Source organism: Arabidopsis lyrata (assembly GCF_000004255.2).
Source record: "Arabidopsis lyrata subsp. lyrata unplaced genomic scaffold ARALYscaffold_4, whole genome shotgun sequence".
NCBI classification, from domain to species: domain Eukaryota; kingdom Viridiplantae; phylum Streptophyta; class Magnoliopsida; order Brassicales; family Brassicaceae; genus Arabidopsis; species Arabidopsis lyrata.
Genome location: NW_003302552.1, coordinates 5,285,400 through 5,308,676, shown reverse-complemented (window position 1 = coordinate 5,308,676; position 23,277 = coordinate 5,285,400). Strand labels below are relative to the sequence as shown.

The window sequence follows — 23,277 nt, the reverse complement described above, 5'->3', positions numbered from 1 at the left end:
ACGTCAGCATTTTTAGCTATTGTGGAGCTGACACATCAGCTTTCTAGGCATCCAATCAAAACATTTCGTTAATATGAGTCAGCTTTAATTTTTTACACATCAGCATCTAATTATGTAGGCCTGGGCGTTCGGTTTACTTGGGTTTAATCGGTTATGTTTATTCGGTTTTTTGATTTTTCGGTTATTTCAAAATCTTGCCGAATTGAACCGAACAAAAAATCGGTTCGGTTCGGTTCGGTTCTCGGTTTTATCGGTTCGGTTATATGCTTTAAAATCTCATCCGAATTGAACCGAATTTTTTTTTTTCTCGGTTAATTCGGTTTATTTTCGGTTAACCGGAAATAAAAACAAGCCCACCAAAAAAAAACATGCCAATTAACATATTTACAACTAAATAACAAACCTATAATATATTACAAGTCCAATAGCAAATTTACATCTTTACAACAGGCCCAAATACATTAAAAATTTGGCTTTTCGAGTAAATGTAAGCTTCTCGACGGTGACAACACGATGACGGTAACGACACGACGACGGTGAAATACACTAACAGAATGAATTCGCGAGGCTCCTGCAATCATCACAATCGTTCAATAATCAAGACACCATCATAATCCATCAATGTAAACATTTTATGATCAAAGTCATCATCATAAACCAACAATAATAGGAGATAATGTTATTACGTCGATGGTATCAGGAAGAGTAACCTTTAAAGACTAGTCGACGCTCTCAAAATTGAAGGATCCCCACTGATGCAAAGCCGTATCTTATTCTAGGAGAGGCAGAAGAAAAAACGGCTACAAATGGAAGAGGAGACGCTAAGATCTAGGGTTTTATTTTATGTAAGGAGAAGCGGCTGCAAAGATATCAACGATAGATCTAGGTTTTTTATGCTAAAGAACTGGGCTGGGCTTTGTGTTTTATAAGTTATTGGATTGTATTTTATTAATTTTTAATGTGAGTTTGTTTTAATGGGTTTAGAAAATAATTATAATAAATGGGTTGGGCTTTCGATTGTTGTTTGTTTATAATTTCAAGTTTAAAGCCCAGCCATAGTAAATATTACTTAGGGTTTTCGTCTGTCGTCTCTCCCATCAGTTTCACGCGGCGGCTCCATGAAGAAACAGAGTAACAGACTGGTGAAGGAGAAGAAAATCGGTGCAGCTTCCTAAACTCATGGTTAGTGGACCTTAATCTTTATTTCTAATATAGTCATAATAGGCTCTTATACCCATTAGTATTACATTTAATTAGTTCTACTCTGCTACTAGGTTGGGCTTCGTTTAGTTCCTAAATTAGTAGGACCTATTGGTTTCCCCATGTTTCTTATAGATATAGTCAACACCCTCTAAGATAAAAACCAGGAACAAAATCGAAAAAAAACCACTCCACTCCTTAATGCTGAGATGCCACTTCCTACCTACATTAAATACTTTCACATTCAGTACATTACTATTGAAACGTTATGATCTCTCATTTCCTTTCAATTTAATACTCATTTAATAGATAATAGTGGGTATTTTAACTCACACAAAATAAAAACACTATATATACATTATTATCCACTCTTTAAATCCTGACGTAAAAATATAGCCTAATAACAAAACCTACTCCATATCACTTACAAGCAAAATGTCTCTCATGAATGCTCCTAATCAAAATCTAGCTACCTATGTTGCATTTGATGATTTACAACTTGGAATTCATGCTCAACATGTTGTTGCTCGTATTGTTAGAATGTGGGAAGTTCACACCGAAATACGTACCGTCACCGACCGTCATGTATTTCTCGGCCATTCACTCCTCCTGCTTGATGAGAAGGTATCCTTGTCCATTTAGTAGGAAAAAAACAATTATATATTTTTCATTAATCTCTTCTCCATAAACTTCCAAATCTAACTACGTATCTTTTTAAACAGAATTCTGCAACTCATTGCTTCATCCCTGCATCACTAGCTGAAAAATACAATGGTATTTTCAAAGAAGGAATAATCTTACAAATTCAAGGGTTCGAAGTTAGGCCATGCACTAAACACAACAAAATCACAGACCATCCTTTTGTTATCAAATTCAACAATGAAACCACATTCATTGTCGAAAAAGAATCATGGCTGAAGATAGCAAAAGAAAAATTCAGAGTTCACAATCATGCTCATTTGGTTGGTCTTGCCAACACAAATCTTGCTTTGCCTGGTAAATTTTAACTTTTCATGATTTCCAATTTAATAATTTTTGTTTACTAAACAAAAGTTTAAGCTTTTTAACCTACCAAATATTTAAAACAACATGCTTTTAAATATTGCTTTCATATTGCCTGTTCTTTGGTTTTAACATATTTCCAACTCAATACAGATGTTGTAGGAAAAATAATTTCAATCCAAGGTTCAAACCTTTGTGACCCAACTACAACAAACCAAATTGTTGTTAATTTATGGCTCCAACCGTAAGTTTCAAATCTTATATTCAAACATAATTGTTTCTAACCTTTCTATTATCTCTTTCCCAAAAACAAATTAATCACTTTGATCTTCATACAGAAATGTAATTGTCTCCTTGTCTCTTTGGGCTAAAACTGCTTCTCGCCTTCGAGCCATCCTATCTGGTCCAATCTCTTTAACATTTGTTGTTTTGGTAACAGCTGTTAATCCAACAATTCTTGATGGTACGACTATTTTCCCAAACCAAAAAATAAATCCATATTCCCATTAAGCAATAATGTATTTGGTCTTCTAAATTAGCTTTACATGCAGGGACACTTTTCTTGGATGGAACAATATACACACGGTTTTTTTTCAACCAACACATTGCGCCAATCTCTAAGTTTACTAATTGGTAAGTCTATTTTAAAATTTACCCACTTTTTTAAATAAAATAAAAATACTAATAAAAACAAAACCTCTCTTCTTAAGTTTTGGTGTTTCAGGAAACCAAACATTTACCATCATCGACTTAGCAGCAAACAGCCCAAAAATAGAAACAACGTGTATTGCAAAATTGTGTGAATTCACTTCAAAAAGAGTTCAACAGGTATGTCTCACTTTTAGCCATCTAGGAAAAAGAAACTAATCTAATTAAAACACACAATCACAATGAAATGTAGGATGCATACTTTCTATGCCAAGCTACAGTTGTGGATGTCTTATCAACATATGGCTGGAACAACATGACATGCACTACTTGTCTAGGGACTCTGGAACCACACCAAAATTCACTTCTTTGTAGTAACTGCCAAGACACCAACGTTTACACAAATGACAGGTCGCATATCAATTCTTTAAACTAAATATACATTTCACTTGAAAACAAATATCTAATATAGCTTTCTATATATTACAGGTTTCATGTCGCATTAGCTGTTTTAGACGGTAGTGATATAGCAACATTTATTGTATCAAATTATGACCTAATGCATCTAATATGTCCAATTTCATATGGAAAGTTGCACACTAAGGTAAACCAAATTTAAAACCATATTTTATAGTACATTTCAAATGGTTTTATACTAATATCTAACTCTTTTGGTTTCCAATTTGTTTACCCTATTTAGGTGAATGAAACCTTCTTTCCAGACCTGTCTACATACATGGATGACCTCATAGGAAATCATTTTCTTTTCGAAATCAAAATCACTGCCTTCAATTTTTCAGAAGTTAATCGTAGCTTCACAGTAGCTAGGATTCCCAATTTTCCGGGTCAGGCTCAAGTAAGAACTGTCATATATTTTTCCTCTTCTAAATTTTATTTACCATTTCATAAAAATTAAAAACAACTGAAAGGAGTATAATTATCCAGAAAACCTTCTCGTTGGGCACCCCAGACCTTCCATGACAGCCCTAATTTACTAATGAGCTTCAACACCAAAGATGGAGGAGTACAAGATTTTTTCATTTTCGGCTGTTGGATCACTGAGAAGAAACATTGTCGTCCTTTTACGTTGTAGTTCTTCTTTTCTATTACCGTCTTTCAATCAAACATTGCTAAACAGTTGTTATTCCCAATTCACATTATTACTCCATATTTTGAATTATATCGTATCCTTTTATTTGATCAGGAAAATAAAACCTTCTTTATATATACTACAAAACAAAAGAAGCATCAGCTTAATACCATATATCATATTTATTTATTCCGCATAAAATAAAAACCCACCAACAACAAAACAAGGGCCGACACTAACATCGAAACATCTACTTTCAATATTTAAGAACCAGTTTATAGTTGACATCTTCAGTTGGATATAATTATGACCTCCATATGTAGTATTTCATTGCTACATAGCTACTTATGATCAATCAAAACCCCTTCTCAAACTGTAATCCACTATTTTTCCCGTATATTATAAGCCACACAGTTTAGTCAAATTGATATAAAAAAGTCTAACCAAGGAATTTAACTTATACAAATGTAAATCGAGAACTTAATAATTGTATTCTCATTAGTAATAGTACAAAGCCCTTAACTGACAATGTATATAATTAATTGAGCAACTAATTCAATAACCAGTTGACGTAAAAAACCAAATAAAAACCAAAAAAAATTCAATAATCAGTCTGTAATTCGTATTTTCCAAATCGTACAAATTGCTTTACCAACGTTGCCACAACCACACTATATCTTTGACGGCACCAATTCAACACTGTCCTTATAAAATTTCAGAAAGAAATAATCAAATTACTATCCTCCTCAAAAAACAATAACGATTTAAATCTTTATAAAAAAATAACAGGTACCACTTGTGATCCCCGTCGAACCAAGACAGGTCAAATTTAAATATTTAAAGACAAACTGTTTAGTGGGAATATTGTAATTTTGAAATTTATTCAATATAGTAAATTTATGATTTAAATAACAGCCATCCTTGTAATCTATATATGGACCCGATGAAGAAAATAGTTAATGGTTACTCCAAATATATTCGAAATAAATGGAAATGAATATCACTAAGGGGTCTCGCCCACTAATCTGAACATTCAATTCGTAACATAAATTAGTAATTATTGAAACGAGGTAGTAAATTACTCATTTATTCATATGCCCACGATTTCACCTTCTTAAAAAAACCGTTTAAAAAAAACGTTTTCTGGAAATCTAAAAAGAGTATCTCATAGTTTATTTCGCTTATTAAAACATCCTGAAATTACGGCCAATTTAATTTACTTAATAATAAAGCAATCGTTCCTAATAACATGTTACACACATTAGTATTAAATGACCTGCTATATATATATAACTGGCCACCAATCATTCATCACTCTCCAAGTTTTTACGAATAAGTAGCAGAGTAAGCACATCATTCTCATCATTCTTTACCATCAACCCTTTTCTGACTATGAAATGTACTACTTTAAAATTCACAATACATACTTATGTTGTAAACTCTAATATCTTATCTTCTTCGTAATGCAGGAACATAACAAAATGACTGGAAAACAAAGAGCATCTAAACTAAGACAACATCAAGCCAAACCTCTTGCAACTGAAAATTCAACACCGCTTGATGCCCTTCCTCGAGATGTTATTTCAAAAATAATTGGAATTGTCGGCCAGACATCTCGTGCAGATGTTTCTAATTGCCTACTCACTTGCAAGGAAATCGGAAATCAGTTGATGATGTCCAAGTTTTTAAAAGGTTGGAACTGCAAATGCTTCAGAGGCAGCCGTTGCTTGCTGTTGGGAACTACACTGACCTAATGATGAAATGCCTAATCCACGCTAACCCCACCGCTCACTATGTTCAAGGAGTGCTTGAATATTTTTATTACGACAATACAATTGCTGGGTTACATTTTTTGGAAAAAGCTGCCAATGCCCCATCCCCTATCAACGAGGCTATTTATCTAACTGGGATGATTAATTTGTGCAGTGGTGAGTTTGAAATTGGGAAAAAACATATTGACCACCTGCTGAGGAACACGAATGAATCTGTAGTTGAAGAATGCTGGGAAAAAATCAAAACTGCACTCCATGGAATTGGGATTCTGAGGAAGCAAGAATATATCAACTCACTATGGGCAATGATGCCACCATACATGTGTAACATAAATGACATGCAAAACACATGCGAGAAATGCTTCCACTACAAGCTAATGGTCAAATTTGTTTTCATGATGTAAGAAGGGGAAAAAAAACCAGTTTAAAAGCCGTTTTTATTATTTGATAACAAAATGTGTTTATTTTCGCTTGCTTTTCCCAGTAATCATGATAACATTATTATTTACTATATCAAATGGAAAAAAGAAATACAAAATACGTCGATATAAGAACAATGATTAATTGACCAAAAAATTACAAAAAAAAATGATAAAGCTGACATACGTAAATTACACTACAACCTCTCCCCTAACTAGAATTCGATTAATACAACAATACAAAATATCAAAATTTATCAAATTGCTAAAATCATAAACCAATCAACAAACTGAGAAACTTGTTTTCAAAAGGTTTGAAAAAAGAAGGAAAATCAAACATTGACATAATTAATTTAGCATCAAACAATATCAAATACATATCCGAAAACAACCTAAAAAGAATAATATAATATAGTTAGATTGACTTTCAAAATAAAATTACCTGGGGCCGCTTAGAGGCAAAGACAGAAATGAACAGAGAGTCAATCGAAAAAGAGATGGCCGCCAGGGAGACATTGAAACAGTGTGTTTAAACCCTTACACGTTTCTATCCTAATTGTTTAGACTCACCAAATTTACAACAGGCCGTTTACCAATATGTTGAAAAGATGGAGAAATGGGCTACCCATTTAATTTAATTGTGATCGAAACCCACAAAGCCCACTAGCCTAAACCGATAAACCCAATTAATTTAGAGTGAATATAAACGGGTCATGGGCCATTATTGTTATTATAACCAGTTTACGCACGCGGGCAACAGGCCCAATTAAACAACACTAGAAACAGATAACAGATACCGATTTCTAAAGGTAATTGGAACATAATAACAAACAACGAATATGAATAATGGAAGAGAACTATATCCCACGGATACGCTATTGTTTTTTAACACCGTCACCAATAACTGTATCACCTCAATGGTTTTTTTAATTATAACCAAAAAAAAAAATAGAAAAATAAAAACTGAAACTGAGAGAACAGATTTATATAAAAAAAAAATACTTAATTAACAGGGATGAAATATATATATTCACATGTCTCTAACCTAAACCCAAAATTATAATTGGACGCAATCAGGAAAATATTATATTACAACACAAAGACAGACACAGGATTCCTTTAACAAAAATCAACATGGTAAGTAGCTAAAAAGGAACAATACTACAATACGGAAACATTAACGCATTAAACAACTCCTTCTCCAGCACCATTTTATATTTCAAATAAGGACATTCGTACAGTGTTTTGCGGATACCTATATCTATACATAAATTAGAACAACTGCTAAAAGATTACCACCATTAATTATCTGGAAAATAAAACCATATTACGCAACAGGATTAAAACCATGGAAAAATGAAAATAACATATAGCCTAATATGGACTGGAAAGGAATAATGTTATAAAGGATAAGTTATTTTACTACGACTAAAAACAATGCGCCCAAAGCAAAGTTTCTGAATACATGAAAAAAATTTTTAAAAAAAGAAATAATGTATAATTTTTTTAAAAAAAACACACGGCAGTTTATATGTACCACCGCAAACTAATCTCCAAATTCAACCAAAAAAGCTTTAACTTACACCCTTTAAAAAATTAAAATTATTAAAAATATATATATATATATATATATATTAAAATAAATATAAATACACACATATAAATAAAATAGAAATTTTAAAATTATATTTAAACGGGATTACGGTCATTACAAAGGGATTAGGATCATATATATTAATCAGCCCTCTTTTTAAGAATCCAAACCAACAAATATCCGAACCAAACTAAACAAAAACTTCTTTTTTTCTATTCGTATGAAAAACAAACAAAAACTTATAAAATTCCCTTATGGATCTTAAATAACTACAAAAAAATAAAATAAAAAAGCCACAACCAAATGGAACCTAAAAACCGTACGACCATGATATAATGGGCTTGATTCGACAAGTCCCAACTTGAAATAACAACTTGAAATAACAACAGAAAATAAAACATTAATTGGGGCTGTTATTAACAACACCAATATAATCTGATTCGTCATACATATCCCGCGGAGCAGCTTCTACTATTGATCCAATCGAAACAATAACAAGCGACGGTTACATATAAATTACAAGTCAACAAATTAATTAGCTTCTTCCACTAAAAGTTGCATTAATTTTAAATAAAATACAAATAGTAATAGGAAAACAAAACGCATCATATTCAACCCAAATTAAACAATGATGAAAAACATTAAAACACACAACATTCAATTATTTAAATAATATAGAGAATTCAATTACATTAAAAATCAAAAACGTTACAACGGACAGAATAATTAACATCATAAATTACAAATAATCTAGCACTCACCCACTACATATATGCAATTACTCCTTTAACAGCAATAAATACCAAACAACTAAAGACAAACCATTTTAGGAAAAAAAAAAAACCACCTATAACTAAATTTTATAATCATTACAACATGGCTACATTTGACATTGTTGCTATCCCACAAGATGCTTCTTATGTCACGTTTGATGCTTTACAACTAGGACGATCTAATCAACAAATTGTTGGAAGGCTCCTTCGGTTTTGGGAAGCTACCAATAATAAAGAGGATGGCGAATTAATGGGGATTGTCCTTCTTTTCCTTGATGAAAAGGTATTACCAATTTTTTAAAATATTTTTAATACATATTGGCCTTCAATGTAGCGACCAACAACTAAACCATAATCTCATTTTATTTGCAGAACACAGTTATACATGGTTTCATACCTGCTTCACTTGTCGACCATAACCGTTATGTTTTACAAGAAAGTGAAATCTTCAATCTTAGTGGGTTTGAAGTGGGAAGAAGTACAAATCTATACAAGATTACAGACAATCCATTAGCCATCCGTTTTCTTCCATCAACAAACATGACTAAGATAGGAAATATCGGCGTAACAATAAATCAAGAAAAGTTCATGCTCCAGAATAGCAACCTCCTCCAAGCTCTAGCAAACACAAACCTTGCACTACCTGGTAAACATTCACATTATAAATATTCAATACCTAAATAATATATATATATATATATATATATATATATATATATATATATTTTATTGTTAAAGAAAATAACAATGACATTCAATTTACAGATGTTGTTGGACAAGTAATGTTTGTGCAAGGATCAAACCTTCATGATGGAACTTCAAAAGAACGTTTGGTCATGCGATTTAAGATGGATACGTAAGTGATACTAAATTATAAACACTTCTAAAACATATTTATTTAAAAATATATCATATTATATGATTAAATCTTGATAATTAGGTCTGTTATTGTCTACTTACAACTTTGGGGTGAGGCTGCATCAACTTTCTGCTCACTAATTTCCAAAAAAAAAACCAACAAAAATGTCATGGTGGTAACAACGATTAATCCAAAACTCTTTGGAGGTAATTCCTTTAATAATAAATTAATTATATACTTAATCAAATATTTTACATCATACTAACTTTTATATTAATAAAAATACATTTAACATGAACAAGGTAACCTATACTTGAATTCTACGGAAGCAACAAGGATATATTTTGACTCAACATTTGATGTCATCCAAAAATTTACAAAAGAGTAAGGTTTAAATAAATTAGCTAAAAAGTAATACATTTACTTATCTACACAAATTTTAACAATTGTTTAATTATCCATATAGGATGGGAATAGAAGAAGGAGAAACATATGGACATGCAGAAACCATGGTGGGAGACATGAAAAAAGAAGAAGTATCCATTGCTGAACTTTACGACTATATATCCAAAGCTAACGAACAGGTATTTAATACAATAGAGTATTTTAATTTATCATCACATATAAATAGAAGTACAACTAACTAAACTTGATAAATCTACAACACTTTTAAAAGACTCAGGATGCTGAATTTTTTTGCAACGCTTATGTTGTTGGGGTGCTACAAAGAAACGGATGGACATACAGATCTTGCAAAGATTGTGGACGGAATTTAGAGAAAAGGACAACACTACAAAGATGCAAAAGTTGTGTCACGCCTAATGAGGAAGGAATTCTTAGGTACGCTATTATTTTCTTATAGCTATTTTTAATAAATTGCAAACACAACGAATTAAAGATATAACAATTTGGAATTTTTTATATTTAAATACTATTATATACAACTATTTCATAGGTATCGAGTGGAGCTTGATGTTCATGTTGGAGAACATGGTGCGACATTTGTGATTTTAGACAAAAAAATGAGAAAACTTACAAACAAAACGGCAACCACAATTACGGAAGAGAAGGTAAATAAAATCTTAGGAAAGTAATTATCATATAATATTGCAAATTTTACTCATTTTTAATAACAATTAAACCTAAAAATAAATATTTTTTGTAGGGCAACAAAGGTAACAACAATATCTTACCAACATGTTTAAGTGATCTTGCTGGCAAACATTTCCGTTTCCAAATAAGAGTATCCCCTCTCAACTATACCCCCAAGAATCAGAATTTCAAGGTGTCAAACATAAGTTATAAAGACTTTGACGAGGTAAATATAATTATAAAAAAAAAAATTACATAAACATATATAACACAAAATATTCATTATAGGGCTGGAGCACATTTGAAGAACCAAATCCCAACAAGAAGCCGACAACAACTTCTACAATTAGTTAAAGTGGGGGGACAAAAAATGGAGACCAAGAGAAAGTGGAGTTTAGAAATCAATTCTCTTATAAAATACTTCAATACAACTGTGGACATGGTCTTTTCGAGCCAATCATTTTGTCTTACATTCAAGTTTAAAGTTATGAGGATATTTGCTTTTCTTTTTACATTAAATAAATTGTTCTAACTAAAAAAAACAAAACATTCCAATTAGAGTTGATAAACTCCATATAAAATTACAAATTGTATAGATATTACACTAAAATAATAATTAAAAAATATTAAAATATATCTTAAAAGCTAAATGAGAATTGTTTTTTAAAAATGTATATATTAGTCTCAAACATGCAACGATATACAAAAATAAATTTGAAAACAAATATATAATTTTAATAAAAATACAGGAATCTAATAATATATACATATAAATTTTTAAAAATTTAAAAAAATATTAAAACAAAATCCCGCGCGTAGCGCGGGTACTCACATAGTATAAATGAAACTAAGACATATAAAGTTGTTCGTGTACTAATGAAAAACATTAAATCTGAAGAATCACTTCTTAAATGAAAAAGTTATACACCAAATTAACAGTATTCACTAGTCATTAGTCTATTTTTCAGAGTGAGATTTACGGTTTACTTAAAAATATGTAATTTTAGGGCTGGGCGTTCGGTTACGTGGGTCGGGTTCGGATCTTTCGAGTAGAGGAGTTTATGATCCAATAGGGTAAATCTAAAATATCGGTTCGGTTTCGGTTCGGATCCAATCGGGTTCGGGTCGGTTCGGATTTAGAATTTCATAACCGCTAAATACCCAAAAAAATCGGGTAACCGTCGGGTTCGGTTAAATTATACCCGATTTTACCCAAATACCCAAAATTTTACTCTAATACCCGGAAATTTACCCAAATACCCGAAATTTTTACCCGAATATCCGATTTTTATCTGAAATTTTATCCTAATATCCGAATTTTTACCCGAAATTTTACTGGAATAACCAAAATTTTATCCAAACATCCAAAAAAACTTACAAATATCTCGTGTATACATATATTTATTCTTAAGTATTTAAATATAAATGTATTTAGTTTTTGATAATTACTCTCGGATATTTGGATCTAAATATATTTAACTCAAATATTAGATATATTGAAAATTTTATATGTAATTTCGGGTAATCGGATATCCGTTCGGGTATCAGGTTTTACCCTATACCCACGGGTACGACAATACAAGACCCAATAGGATAAATAGCTAATATCCGTACCCGCCGATTTTTTCGGATCGGTTTCGGTTCGGGTTTTCGGATCCGGGTTTTTTGCCCAGGCCTAATTATGTATCGTAGGGAGATTTGAGGGCACATCATAAATAGAAAACATTTTACACAATAGTCTATTTTCTCTCATTCATTGTTGAATATTTCTGCCCCTTGACTATTATTTTAGAACAAAGGAAATCGATAGCAAGGAAATAACAACTGAAATATTGTTTTCTCAGACAAAGATAATTATCCAAATACATTTGAGAACTAATTACAAAATGATATAACATTAATAAACAACAAACAAAGTAAAGCCGATAACAAAAATAAAAAACAAGAAATATTAAAAATTGCAGAGAAAAAAGCCAGAAGAATAGCTCTCAATTCTCCTCCTAGCTGTTTTCTTCATCATCCGTTGAAACGTCACTAAAGATCGAGTCGCCACGTCATTTATCTACACACCTGAAAAATCACCACAATATTCACAAAAAAATAAAAATCAGATCGAGTCGCCACGTCATCAAAGACTCGACCGAGTCGCCACGTCATCAAAGACTCGACCGAGTCGACTCAACCGAGTGAGTTCTCTCTACTGAGTCTTGCATACATCTCCGCTCTCAGCTCTTTCCCAGATTCCACAAACTCCATCGCCGGAGCTTCTTCGATCTCAAACTCTCTTATCCTCGGCCACGTCTGCGCCTGAATCGGACGCAAAGACGACGAAAAAGGTAACCTAACTCCAGATCTCACCGGAGAAGAACTCCAGGAACCACCTCCGTTCAATTGCATTTTTCTCATCGACGCAATAAGTTCACCGGTACTCGGAGAAAGCGGCGGAGATTCCGACGGTGGTGAAAACGAAGGAGAAACAAGAATCGAAGTCGGAGAAGTCGATGAGAAGAATCCAAGATCTGGATCTAACGAACAAGGTAAAACACGTAACTGCTCCGTCGTATGAGCGAAGAAACAGATTCTTCTCCGGCAACTCGTTCCGTCTTTACACGGTTGAGTACGATAACGAGAAGGATGAAGCCAACACTCGAAAACTCCATGAGCGAACTCACACGAATCACCTCTTCTACAACTTCCTTTTCGAAACTCAGGACAAGCGGTGCCGGCGTAATGAAACTTCCTTGGATCACGTCGGCGAGCTTTTTCTCCGGGATGAGCAAACGGACACTCCGTCCAATCATGAGATCGGCCTCGAGCGCATCGCCGGATTTTGAACTCGTACATGCGAAACTCGTCGGAGGAGAACGAGTCGGTGAGTGATGATGACTCGTCTCCGCTTGATGAGTCGGAATCGTTTGTTAACTCGTTTGACGGGAGGTAACGGAAGAGAGAAGCGAAGGATTCGAAGTACGGTGACGGAGAGTGTGGGTAGTCGTTAACGCCGTTAATGTTGACGGAAGAGAATGGTGAAGAGATTGTGACCGTTGGATCGTTGATTTGATCCCATTGAGGGATATGGATCGTTGGATGTGGCCGGTTATTATTTTCTCCGATCATCATTTTTGTTGTGAGTGAGTCTAGAGATGAGAGAAGTGTGTTTCTGTGTTATAAACTGCTTTATTTTAACCATGGTTGGGTCAATATTAACTACGGTAAAGTTATGAAAATCTTGACCCTATCTACAAATCCGTACGGTGAAACAATAAATAAACGCAAAAACTGGAGATTGTGACACGTAGCTGAAAACATCTCCTTGTTTGTTTTTTCCTTTTTAATAGTCCTGGGCATTCGGTTTTTTCGGGTTATTCGGTTCGGTTTTTTCGGTTTTTCGGTTTTTTCGGTTATCAAAAATTTTGCCGAATTGAACCGAATAAAAATTCGGTTCGGCATTCGGTTATTTCGGTTCGGTTACAAGGTTTTAAATCAATTCCGAAAATAACCGAACTGATTTCTATTTCGGTTAATTTGAACCGAAATAGACTAAATTCTAGACCAAATGCAACAAAAAACGATAATAATATTACAAACCAGTTTCTACTTCAAGTCTAAGCAGTAAAAGTTCATAAGAGAAGCATAACATAACCCAAAACATCCAAATTAAGGTCTGATTGAAATAAAGAGGAGAGTCATAAGTGCAACTTCTGAAAATAGCAAAATACCAAGCGCAAGGCTTCAAATTCTGGTTCCTATCAAGGCAAGAAACAACGATGCTGCATTCACAAAAGAGAAAACATTCATAAGTCATAACTTAGCTAGGGACTGATGTTACAAGAAACAAAACAGAAACAAATAAATTAGATTCATACCATACATTCCATTTCATTCCAAGATGAAGATCACTGAGAAGGTGCTATTGAATTCCAAGAATCTACACAAGAAAAAACTGACTTTGTTATATCAATTATAAATGAAAAGACAGAATATCGAATGTGAAATCATACTTACCAAGCGAGTCAAGAAAATTCTCTTCTTCCAGCATTTGCACCAAGTTTGCAACATTTGCTTGAGACTGATAAGAACACCGCAACCATTGTTGCAGACATAGCAAAACCTCGATCATATACGGAGTTAAAGAACTCCTATAAGGATCTAATACTCTCCCACTAGTGCTAAAAGCATATTCTGAAGCCACAGAGGATACTTGAATTGCTAGAACATCACTAGCAAGTTGAGATAATATGGGGAACTTTGACGTATTACACCTCCACCAATCTAAAACATCATAAGGCAACCCCAAGCTGTTGTCCACTTTCAACTCAGTTTTCTCTGCCAAGTATATATCTAACTCACTAAAACACTCTTCTGATCTCCTTTGGTCTACCATATTGTCATAAAGGACATCAACCCCCACATAATCATCCTCATCATCTGACATACCACATGCTACACTTGGCTGCTCAGAATCTCCATGATCACTTCTGTTTCCAGCTCCATCATCTGTTGGGCTAAGTCGTAAACTATATTCGTCATACAACTTTTTTAATACACTAGAAACAGAAGCTTCTAGCTGCCTAGTCTCTATAGTCCCTTTACCATACAGCTGCTCAAAGCACAGAGAAGCAAATTGCATCTTATTTCGTGGATCAAAGATAGATGCAATGATCACCAGCAAATTCATATTCAACAAACCATCCCAGTATTTCTCAAATTTATCCCTCATCAGATGAGCTTGATCCCTAATATCTTTACTAGCGTTGCCTCACTTGGTGATCAAATGCTTCTCAATGTTCACAATCTCTTTGTAACAGATTGTGGAAGTTACTGATTTAGAAGCAGAAAACGTGGCAGTACTCTTGTAAAAGATCTTCAGAAATGTTACTAACCTTTGAACTTCATCCCAATCAATAGAGGTAGGTGGTCCAACTCTCTTTGTCTTACTATTCTCATCATCAGCATCATCTTCTTCATCGAAATATTCACAGTAAAGCTTGTCCTCGGAAGACAACTTCTCAAATCCAATCTTTAACTTAAGGGCAGAACTCAACATAAGATATGTTGAATTCCACCTTGTAACACAATCTAAAGGCAAGCTGCCTCTAGCTATCTTTCCTGTCTCCAACTTCAAAACAAATGACTTCAACCTTGTATATGAACTGCGCACATACTTCACTGCATTCCTTACAGCAACTATACTTTTGTTAGCCTTTTTAAGACCATCCCCAACAATTAGATTCAGAATGTGTGCACAACATCTCATATGAATGAGATCACCATCTGCCACTAAAGATTCACCTCCTCTCCACCTCAATTCATCCCTAAATACCCTAAGAGCCTTGTCATTACCCTTTGCATTGTCAACAGTCACAGTAAAAACCTTCTCTATTCCCTAATCATCTAAGGTGTCAAGCAGAAACTTTGAAATCGTGTCTCCTTTGTGGTCAGTGATTACCTTAAAGCTCAAGATTCTCTTCTGCATTTTCCAATTAACATCAATCCAATGACCCGTGACCACCATGTAGTTGTATGAGGTTCTAGGAGACACCCATATATCTGTGGTTAGAGAAACTCTCTTCTTCTCAACACTAAACAAAGTCTTCAATTTAGCTTTCTCTTCCAGATACATTGCAACAATATCTCTACCACACGTCCTTCTGGAGAATGTCTGGTAAAGAGGCAAGATATCAGCACAAAACTGCCTCCATCCCTCTGATTCAACAAATGAGAATGATAACTCATTGACTACCACTAACTGATTAACTAATCTCCTAAACTGCAAAGGATCATACTTCACAAACTTCATATTACCACTATTATCACTACTTAACACTTGTTGCTTCCCCCTTTCAACAAAATCCTTGAATGCCTTACACCTCTTTAAGTGACTCTTCATCGGACTAGTTCCTACTAGTACCGTATCACAACCAATTTCTGTTAAACAATACTTACAAGTGCTCTTCGTGAGATCATCATCTGTCTGAGTAAAGTGCTGCCACACCTCTGCTCTTTTAGGCATTTTCTTCTTCGGTTTCGGTGGCAAAGCGGAAGAACTGGATGTTGTAGCCCTTTTCCTTTTGTTTCCAGTGCCAGCAGATTCTTGAGGAATTGGCTCAGAGTCCATGTCGATGTGATCTTCAGAAGACATCTACAGAGAAGAAGTAAAAAGAGATGTAAAAATCAGACATCAAACTAAAACAAAACAACAAAATTAAATGACTAAATCATATTAAACAAAACATCAAACACCCAAAACGACTAAATCAGACATCAAATTAAACAAAACATCAAAGCCCCAAATCGAAAATTTGATGAATTAGGGTTTATACTAGAGACAACCAAATTAAATGACTAAATCTCCACACAGACATTAAAGACTTCAAATTTCATTAGATATAAAACAGCTAAACAGACATCAAAACCCCAAATCGAACATTAAAACAACAAATCCCCAAATCGAAAGTTTGATGAATTAGGGTTTACACTACAAACAACAAAATCAAACGACAAAATCCCCACACATACATTAAAGACTTCAAATTTCATTAGATTTAACAACAAGGAAGGAGGAAGACCTTACAATTTCGAGACTTTGATGGTTTAGGTTCGAGTCGATTTGATAGTTTCCTTCGAATCGATCTGGGGCTTTGAAAATTTAAGAATCGAGTTACAAGAAACAGAGGTTAGAGATGAATGAGGGAGATCGAAGATTAAGAAGAGATTTGGTGTTTCTCTTTTTTTTCTCCTTCGAAATCGTGAGAGAAGGAGAGTGAAGTCGTGAGAGAAAAAAATGAGAGGCTGCGAGGGAGAGAGATAAGAGTCTTAGGGTTAGAGGTCTCTTGGTTTGCGGTTAACCGATCGGTTACCGTGTGCCGAACCGAACCGATTAGATAACCGATCTAAATTTAACAATCAGCCGATCGGTTTTCTATTTTGAAGTGAAGGAAAACCGAAACCGAAAAATTCGGTTCGGTCGGTTCGGTTTTCTTCGGTCCAAACCGTTTGCCCAGGCCTACTTTTTAACATCTAATTGAGTACTCGAGAACAAATCTCCAGTTTTATTTTTTTATTTTTCCAATTTTTTTATCAGCATTTAATTTATTATTTCCTCCGATTTTAAATTAGGGTAAACAAAATATAAAACCATAGAAGAATAGATATCGTAAGATCTGAGAAGCATAATTATGTATTTAATTCTAGTTTTGGAAAAGGACCAAATCATCCCTCTGCATATAACTAATTGTTTAGCAATATAATAAAATAGTTATCGACGGTTTTTATCAGATTCCAATAATACTGTTCAACAAATATTTGGTAAAAATATATATGAGTTAGATGATTATCTATTGAGTTAACACGATAACAAAATATATAATCAATAAGTGTATAAACATATCGTGTTAAATCATATGGTATCGCGATAAGTTTATAAATTATGTGATAAATTAATATTTATCGTGTTATCTCATATATTATCATATAGAAAAAATAATGAGTTACATGTAATATAGTATTTGTGTAGATAACTATTTGATTAACATGTTAACTAGTATAGTATCGTAATAAATTGATAAATTATGTGTTAACTTTTCATTTACGGTGATGTAAGACTACAGTAAATAAAATTATAACAGGCTAATGTTTTATTTAGCAAAGTCTCTCACCATTTTCCTAAATGAGATGTTTTGTTACGTGAAAATTTTGGTTGAATCGATTTCAAAACTTTGAAAATTCGATTGACATCAATTGTGATAGACTAGAAAATTGTAAGTGAACCCGTGGATGGACTGGATCTAAGAAAAATCCTTCTATCTAAACTCCTAATCAAACCACGTCGTCACCATCGTCTTCCCTAAGTCTCAACAAAATGATAGCCGTCTAACATATATAAATATACTCAACTTAAATTCACAAGATCGTTATCCTAAAACATATATAAATAAAAACCATATAATTTAGGATTTATGTTTTCTAATTCGAGTTTGCGATTTTTCTTTCTAAAATAAAGTTTTGGCGATATAAAAATTCATTTAGGATTAGTTGAGATCAGGCAAATCAGTTTGGTTACCATTAGAAGTTATGTTATATTAACTATAAAACTTTATAGGATTGCACATTCAAAATTTTGGTTTGTTCGAGTTTTTAAGGCTTTGATTTAAGAATTGGTCAAAATCATAACAAAATTCAGATTCAGTTGGATTTGGTTCAATTTTGGATAAAAATATAGTTAAATTACTATTTAGTTTTTCATTCTAATGAAAATATTGCGATGTATAAATTTATGGACTTTTTATAGTATTATAAAATTTGGTTTGGTTTCACGTTTGTAAATTTGTGTGATCAAACTAAATAAACCGATATTAACATAAATTCAGATTCGGTTCGTATAAAAATTTATATATCAAACAGAATTGGTTTGGTTTTACGTTGATGAATTATTGTTGAATAAACCTTCATTAATTTTCCTCTTACATCTTGAATTAAAAAATTGTATACTAGAATTTTAGAAGAAAATAATTATGTTTTAATATATAACGTTTTTTAATTTAAGTTGAATTAATTAATATTAGGGGTTATTTAACTTTTTAGTTTTTACTAAAAGGTAAGGGTTTAAAAACCCACCAAAAAAAATTGAAGGTTTTTTATATGAGTTTAGTAAAAGCTAGGATTTTTCTACCCATTTTTCCTTCAAACAAAATATAAATTAGAATTGTAATTCCTATATTTGAATTATTTTTAAAATATAACTTTCATCAATATTTATATTATAAATAACCATTCTATTATCCTCTTTTACGGCATCTCAAAACTTAATTATTTTCTTTGTTTTATATGTTATTGTATGGGTTAGAAAATCAGTTGAGATACAAATGTTAATTTGATTCTAAATTTTTAATCAAAATCAGACACATATCAAATGATTGTAATTTCAAATAAAAGAATGATCTCAAAGTTATAAGCCAAAAAATAAATAGTAGTTAATTGTGCCATGTTTTGGTCCGTCGTTATTTCCATAGCTGATTTTTGTTAATAAAGATTTACTTTGGCCAGGCCGTAACTACTTAATTAGATCATTTTGAGTAGAGCCAAATTATTTTTTATTTGCAGTTATATGAATTAAGTCCGCTAATACTAAGAGGTTCTAGCGATATGAAACATAAGACATAACAATAAGAAAATATTTGTGCAGCACGTATTACTTGTCACGTGACTTTCAAGGTCGTGGACTGCGGAAACCCCATGACCTGACAAGAAGTGAATAAATTGGGATGCAACGTATGTAGTTTTTATGAAATAAATTTCGAACTTTGATGAAATATCCAAACAGAAATTTCAACTTTTGGCTCTCCGGCTGAAGAAGAAAAAGATTTAAATGGGATCTATATATATACTTATGATATTTTGGCAAAGCTGTGTTTTTGCAACAAACAGAATGCAACCATCTCATAATAAGCTGAAAGAAAATATATGGTCGATTCAAACGGTTCCTAAAATTAGAATATTTTTATGGAGAGTTTTAAATGGGGCTTTGTATGTTGCTGATGAGCTAGCTCACAGAGGAATGGAGACTGATTAAAGATGCCAGGCTTTGGGTGAAGAGACAGAATCTATTAATCATGTGATCTTCACTTGCTCTCTAGACTATCTGGCTACATGTCATCCTTGGTGGCTACATAGGATCTTTGAAGATGAGAGACTTTCCTCTATTGCTATGTGATGTTTCACTTCAGTGGTCTTTTATTTTGACTAACTTTTTTGGATGTTTAGAGGAGTTTATCCTTTTTCTAAGCTCGCTTCATCTTAAGTATTTCAAGATTGTGTTGTAATGGGCTTTTAACCATTCTAATATATACCAAAAAAAAATACTTATAATATTTAAAGTTTTTTTGTTTATCGCATAAATTAGCTTGAATTTTTAAATGACTTTTTGTAAAAAAAAATTATTTAAAGATAAATAATCAGTGTTTTCCAAACAAAAAATAAATAAACATATATTTACCGTCTATTGCATCATCATTATCATTCACGTAAAATGAATTTAACTCTATGCATCACTAAACATCGAATGACTCTATAACAGAAAACTCCATCGGAGAAACAGTTTTACCGAGGATCCAATGCATAATGTATATACATAATCGTAAAGTTATAAACTGTTGGTTAATATGTTTATAGAATATAATAATAATAATAATCTATATATAATAGCAATCTAATAAATACCATTTGCACATCTGAACGGTTGCGTCTTTTTATCGCAACATTTCGTTTAAATCGGTTATTTTTTAACGGTTATTTTGATTGCGTTTTTTTATCGCAATTTTCGTTTTAATCGGTTATTTTGTTTAAGGTTATGTCGTTTCCAATAAATACCATTTGCACATCTGAACGGTTGCGTCTTTTTATTGTAACCTTTTGTTTAAATATTTATGGTTGTTTTTCTTACATTTATTTTTGTACAGTTATGTTGTTTTATTGAATTTCTTCTTATGTAAACCAATAAACTACATATAAAATTAGTTTTATTTTATAGTTTACATTTGGATATATTTAGTAGTATAACCTCCTTAATTATATCAATCATTTAACATTTACATGATATCATGGGAAAATAAATATAATACCCATCTCAATAAATGTCATTTGCACATTTCAACGGTTGCGTCTTTTTACCATACCTTTTCTTTAAAATATTAGTAGTTATTTTTTCGGTTGTGTTTTTTATCGCAACTCTTCGTTAAAAATATTGACAGTTACTTTTTTTGTTTACGGTTATTTTTCAGTTTTCTTTTTTATCCCAACTTTCCGATAAATATTGGCGGTTACTTTTTTTGTTTCTATCTTTTATCGCAATTTTCCTTTAAAATATTGATGGTTATTTTTTCTCAGTTGTGTCTTTTTATCGTAAATTCCGTTAAAATATTGATGGTTATTTTTTCTCAGTTGTGTCTTTTTATTGCAACTCTTCGCTAAAATATGATGGTTATTTTTTTCGTTGACGGATATTTTTTAGGTTGTGTATTTTTATCGTAACTTTCCGTTAAATATTGATGGTTACTTTTTTCGTTTGTGTATTTTATCGCAACTTTCGGTAAAAATATCCACGGTTATTTTTTTCTCGGCCATGTCTTTTTATCGCAACGTTCTGTTAAAATATTGACAGCTATTTTTTCTCGGTTGTATCTTTTATCGCAACTCTTTGTTAATATATTGACGGTTACTTTTTTCGTTGACGAATACTTTTTCGGTTGTGTCTTTTTAATTTATCTTCACTTTCCGTTAAAATATTGACTGTTATTTTTGCGGTTGTGTTTTTATCGCAACACTTCGTTAAATTATACGGTTACTTTTTTTTGTTGATGGTTATTTTTTGGTGGTATTTTTTTATCGCAACTTTCCGATACAATATTGGCGGTTATTTTTTCTGGATTGTGTCTTTATATTGCAACTCTTCGTGAAAATATTGACGGTTACTTTTTTCGTTGACGGTTATTTTTTCAGTTGTCTTTTTATCGCAACTTTCCGTTAAAAACATTAACGGTTACTTTTTATGTTTTGGTCTTTTATCGCAATTTTCCGTTAAAATCTTGATAGTTATTTTTTTCGTTTGACGGTTATTTTTTCGGTTGTATCTTTTTTATCGCAACTTTCCGTTAAAATATTGACGGTTATTTTTTCTCGGCTGTGTCTTTTTACGTAATTCTTTGTTAAAATATTGACGGTTATATTTTTTATTGATGGTTTTTTTTTGTGTCTTTTTATCTCAACTTTCCGTTAAAATATTAACGGTTATTTTTTCGTTTATGTTTTTTATCGTAAATTTCCGTTAAAATATTTACCGTTATTTTTTCTATGTTGTAATTTTTTATCGCATATTTTTGTTAAAATATCGACAGTTATTTTTTTTGGGATAGTTCTATTTGTTCAACTATAATCATATTTTTTCAGTTTACGGTTGTGTCTTTATAGTTGCATCTATTCATTTAAATACGTCTCTTCACTATATTTCATTGTATTTTTTCATCACAACTTTTTGTATGAATAGTTGTCTATTTAAATTTTCATAACTTTTGAACTCTATATATTTTTCCTTCTTCCTAAGTAGTTCCCAAATTTTTGATCTTTAACATAGATTATTTATTTTATGATGAATCTAAAAAAATAATCTGTAAAATGGCTCCAAATTCTTTATTCTCTAAACTATTTTTAAACATACATCATTTTAATATTAACGAAATCCTTCACCTTCTTGATCTAACTTAAGTTTTTTTGGAATGATTATAAAAATGGAGAAGTTTTAATCAACTTTACATATAACATTCTAATGAAGTACCAACAATTGGACGGATTATATAGTGAATTTTTTTATTTAACTATTTTATATAGTAAGAATGATGTTTTCTATTTTAAGGCAATATATATATATATATATATGGGTTATATACAAAGAAATATTGATGTTACGTTAACACTATTACAAAGTCCGAATATGAGAAGACATGCTCATATGACGCTTGTGATTGGGCGTTTTAAATTTGGTAAGCGTCAAATGAACTGTTTCAAATGGTATTGTAATCCAGAAATCTTTTACATTATTAGGAAAAAACAATGCTTCCAATTCATCAAATGTTATTCAAGGAAGAAGTTTTTTAGTCAGTTAATTTATCAATATAAATACAAATTTATGAGATCTTGTAAATATTTATTTTTTGTTATAGATGTAATTTACGTCATCAAATTTTATATTTTCTCTAATATATATAATAGAATAAATATTAACTTTATATTTAAAGAACAGTGGGCAATAAAAAAAACACCAATTCTCTGGCGAAG

General features: G+C 32.1%; 3 protein-coding genes and 2 long non-coding RNA genes across 8 annotated transcripts; 2 read left to right on the top strand and 3 right to left on the bottom strand.

Moving 5' to 3' along the window:
- Window positions 1-356: 356 nt before the first annotated feature.
- Window positions 357-1,164, bottom strand: LOC110229350. Its single transcript, XR_002332747.1, has 2 exons — window positions 711-1,164; window positions 357-571 (listed from the first exon to the last, which is right to left on the bottom strand). It is a non-coding gene; the product is annotated as an uncharacterized LOC110229350 (long non-coding RNA).
- Window positions 1,165-1,635: 471 nt separating this feature from the next.
- LOC9316787 lies at window positions 1,636-2,450 on the top strand. Its single transcript, XM_021027938.1, has 3 exons — window positions 1,636-1,824; window positions 1,923-2,196; window positions 2,356-2,450. Exons 1-3 carry the CDS (start codon window positions 1,636-1,638, stop codon window positions 2,448-2,450), a joined length of 558 nt encoding a protein of 185 aa, XP_020883597.1.
- A 69-nt stretch (window positions 2,451-2,519) lies between these two features.
- On the top strand, window positions 2,520-3,041 carry LOC110229064. The gene is made up of 3 exons (XR_002332536.1): window positions 2,520-2,665; window positions 2,754-2,835; window positions 2,913-3,041. It is a non-coding gene; the product is annotated as an uncharacterized LOC110229064 (long non-coding RNA).
- A 9,226-nt stretch (window positions 3,042-12,267) lies between these two features.
- On the bottom strand, window positions 12,268-13,664 carry LOC9314968 (zinc finger CCCH domain-containing protein 23). Its single transcript, XM_021028309.1, has one exon. The coding sequence runs from the start codon at window positions 13,567-13,569 to the stop codon at window positions 12,628-12,630; it is 942 nt and encodes a 313-aa protein (XP_020883968.1). The 5' UTR covers window positions 13,570-13,664; the 3' UTR covers window positions 12,268-12,627.
- A 342-nt stretch (window positions 13,665-14,006) lies between these two features.
- Window positions 14,007-17,471, bottom strand: LOC9314967 (zinc finger BED domain-containing protein RICESLEEPER 2). 4 transcript variants are annotated; one of them, XR_002332581.1, is made up of 5 exons: window positions 17,024-17,470; window positions 16,396-16,591; window positions 14,455-16,111; window positions 14,316-14,377; window positions 14,007-14,219 (listed from the first exon to the last, which is right to left on the bottom strand). XR_002332581.1 is itself a non-coding variant. In XM_021028310.1 (4 exons), the coding sequence occupies exons 2-3, from the start codon at window positions 15,167-15,169 to the stop codon at window positions 14,346-14,348; spliced, it is 747 nt and encodes a 248-aa protein (XP_020883969.1). In that variant the 5' UTR covers window positions 15,170-16,591; window positions 17,024-17,468; the 3' UTR covers window positions 14,007-14,219; window positions 14,316-14,345. The 4 variants fall into 4 exon arrangements, 2 of the variants coding, with proteins under 2 accessions (XP_020883969.1, XP_020883970.1); XR_002332582.1 differs by having other exon boundaries at window positions 14,455-16,591; window positions 17,019-17,471; XM_021028310.1 differs by having other exon boundaries at window positions 14,455-16,591; window positions 17,024-17,468.
- Window positions 17,472-23,277: the final 5,806 nt, after the last annotated feature.

Excerpts from the sequence above, each read along its gene's own strand:
- LOC9314968 (XM_021028309.1), bottom strand. The coding sequence starts at position 13,569 with ATGATGATCGGAGAAAATAATAACCGGCCACATCCAACGATCCATATC.
- LOC9314967 (XM_021028310.1), bottom strand. The coding sequence starts at position 15,169 with ATGAGGGATAAATTTGAGAAATACTGGGATGGTTTGTTGAATATGAAT. Across the intron at positions 14,378-14,454 it reads GAATTTTCTTGACTCGCTTG|ATTCTTGGAATTCAATAGCA; the intron begins GTAAGTATGATT and ends TTTCTTGTGTAG.
- LOC9316787 (XM_021027938.1), top strand. The coding sequence starts at position 1,636 with ATGTCTCTCATGAATGCTCCTAATCAAAATCTAGCTACCTATGTTGCA. Across the intron at positions 1,825-1,922 it reads TCCTCCTGCTTGATGAGAAG|AATTCTGCAACTCATTGCTT; the intron begins GTATCCTTGTCC and ends CTTTTTAAACAG. Across the intron at positions 2,197-2,355 it reads CACAAATCTTGCTTTGCCTG|ATGTTGTAGGAAAAATAATT; the intron begins GTAAATTTTAAC and ends AACTCAATACAG.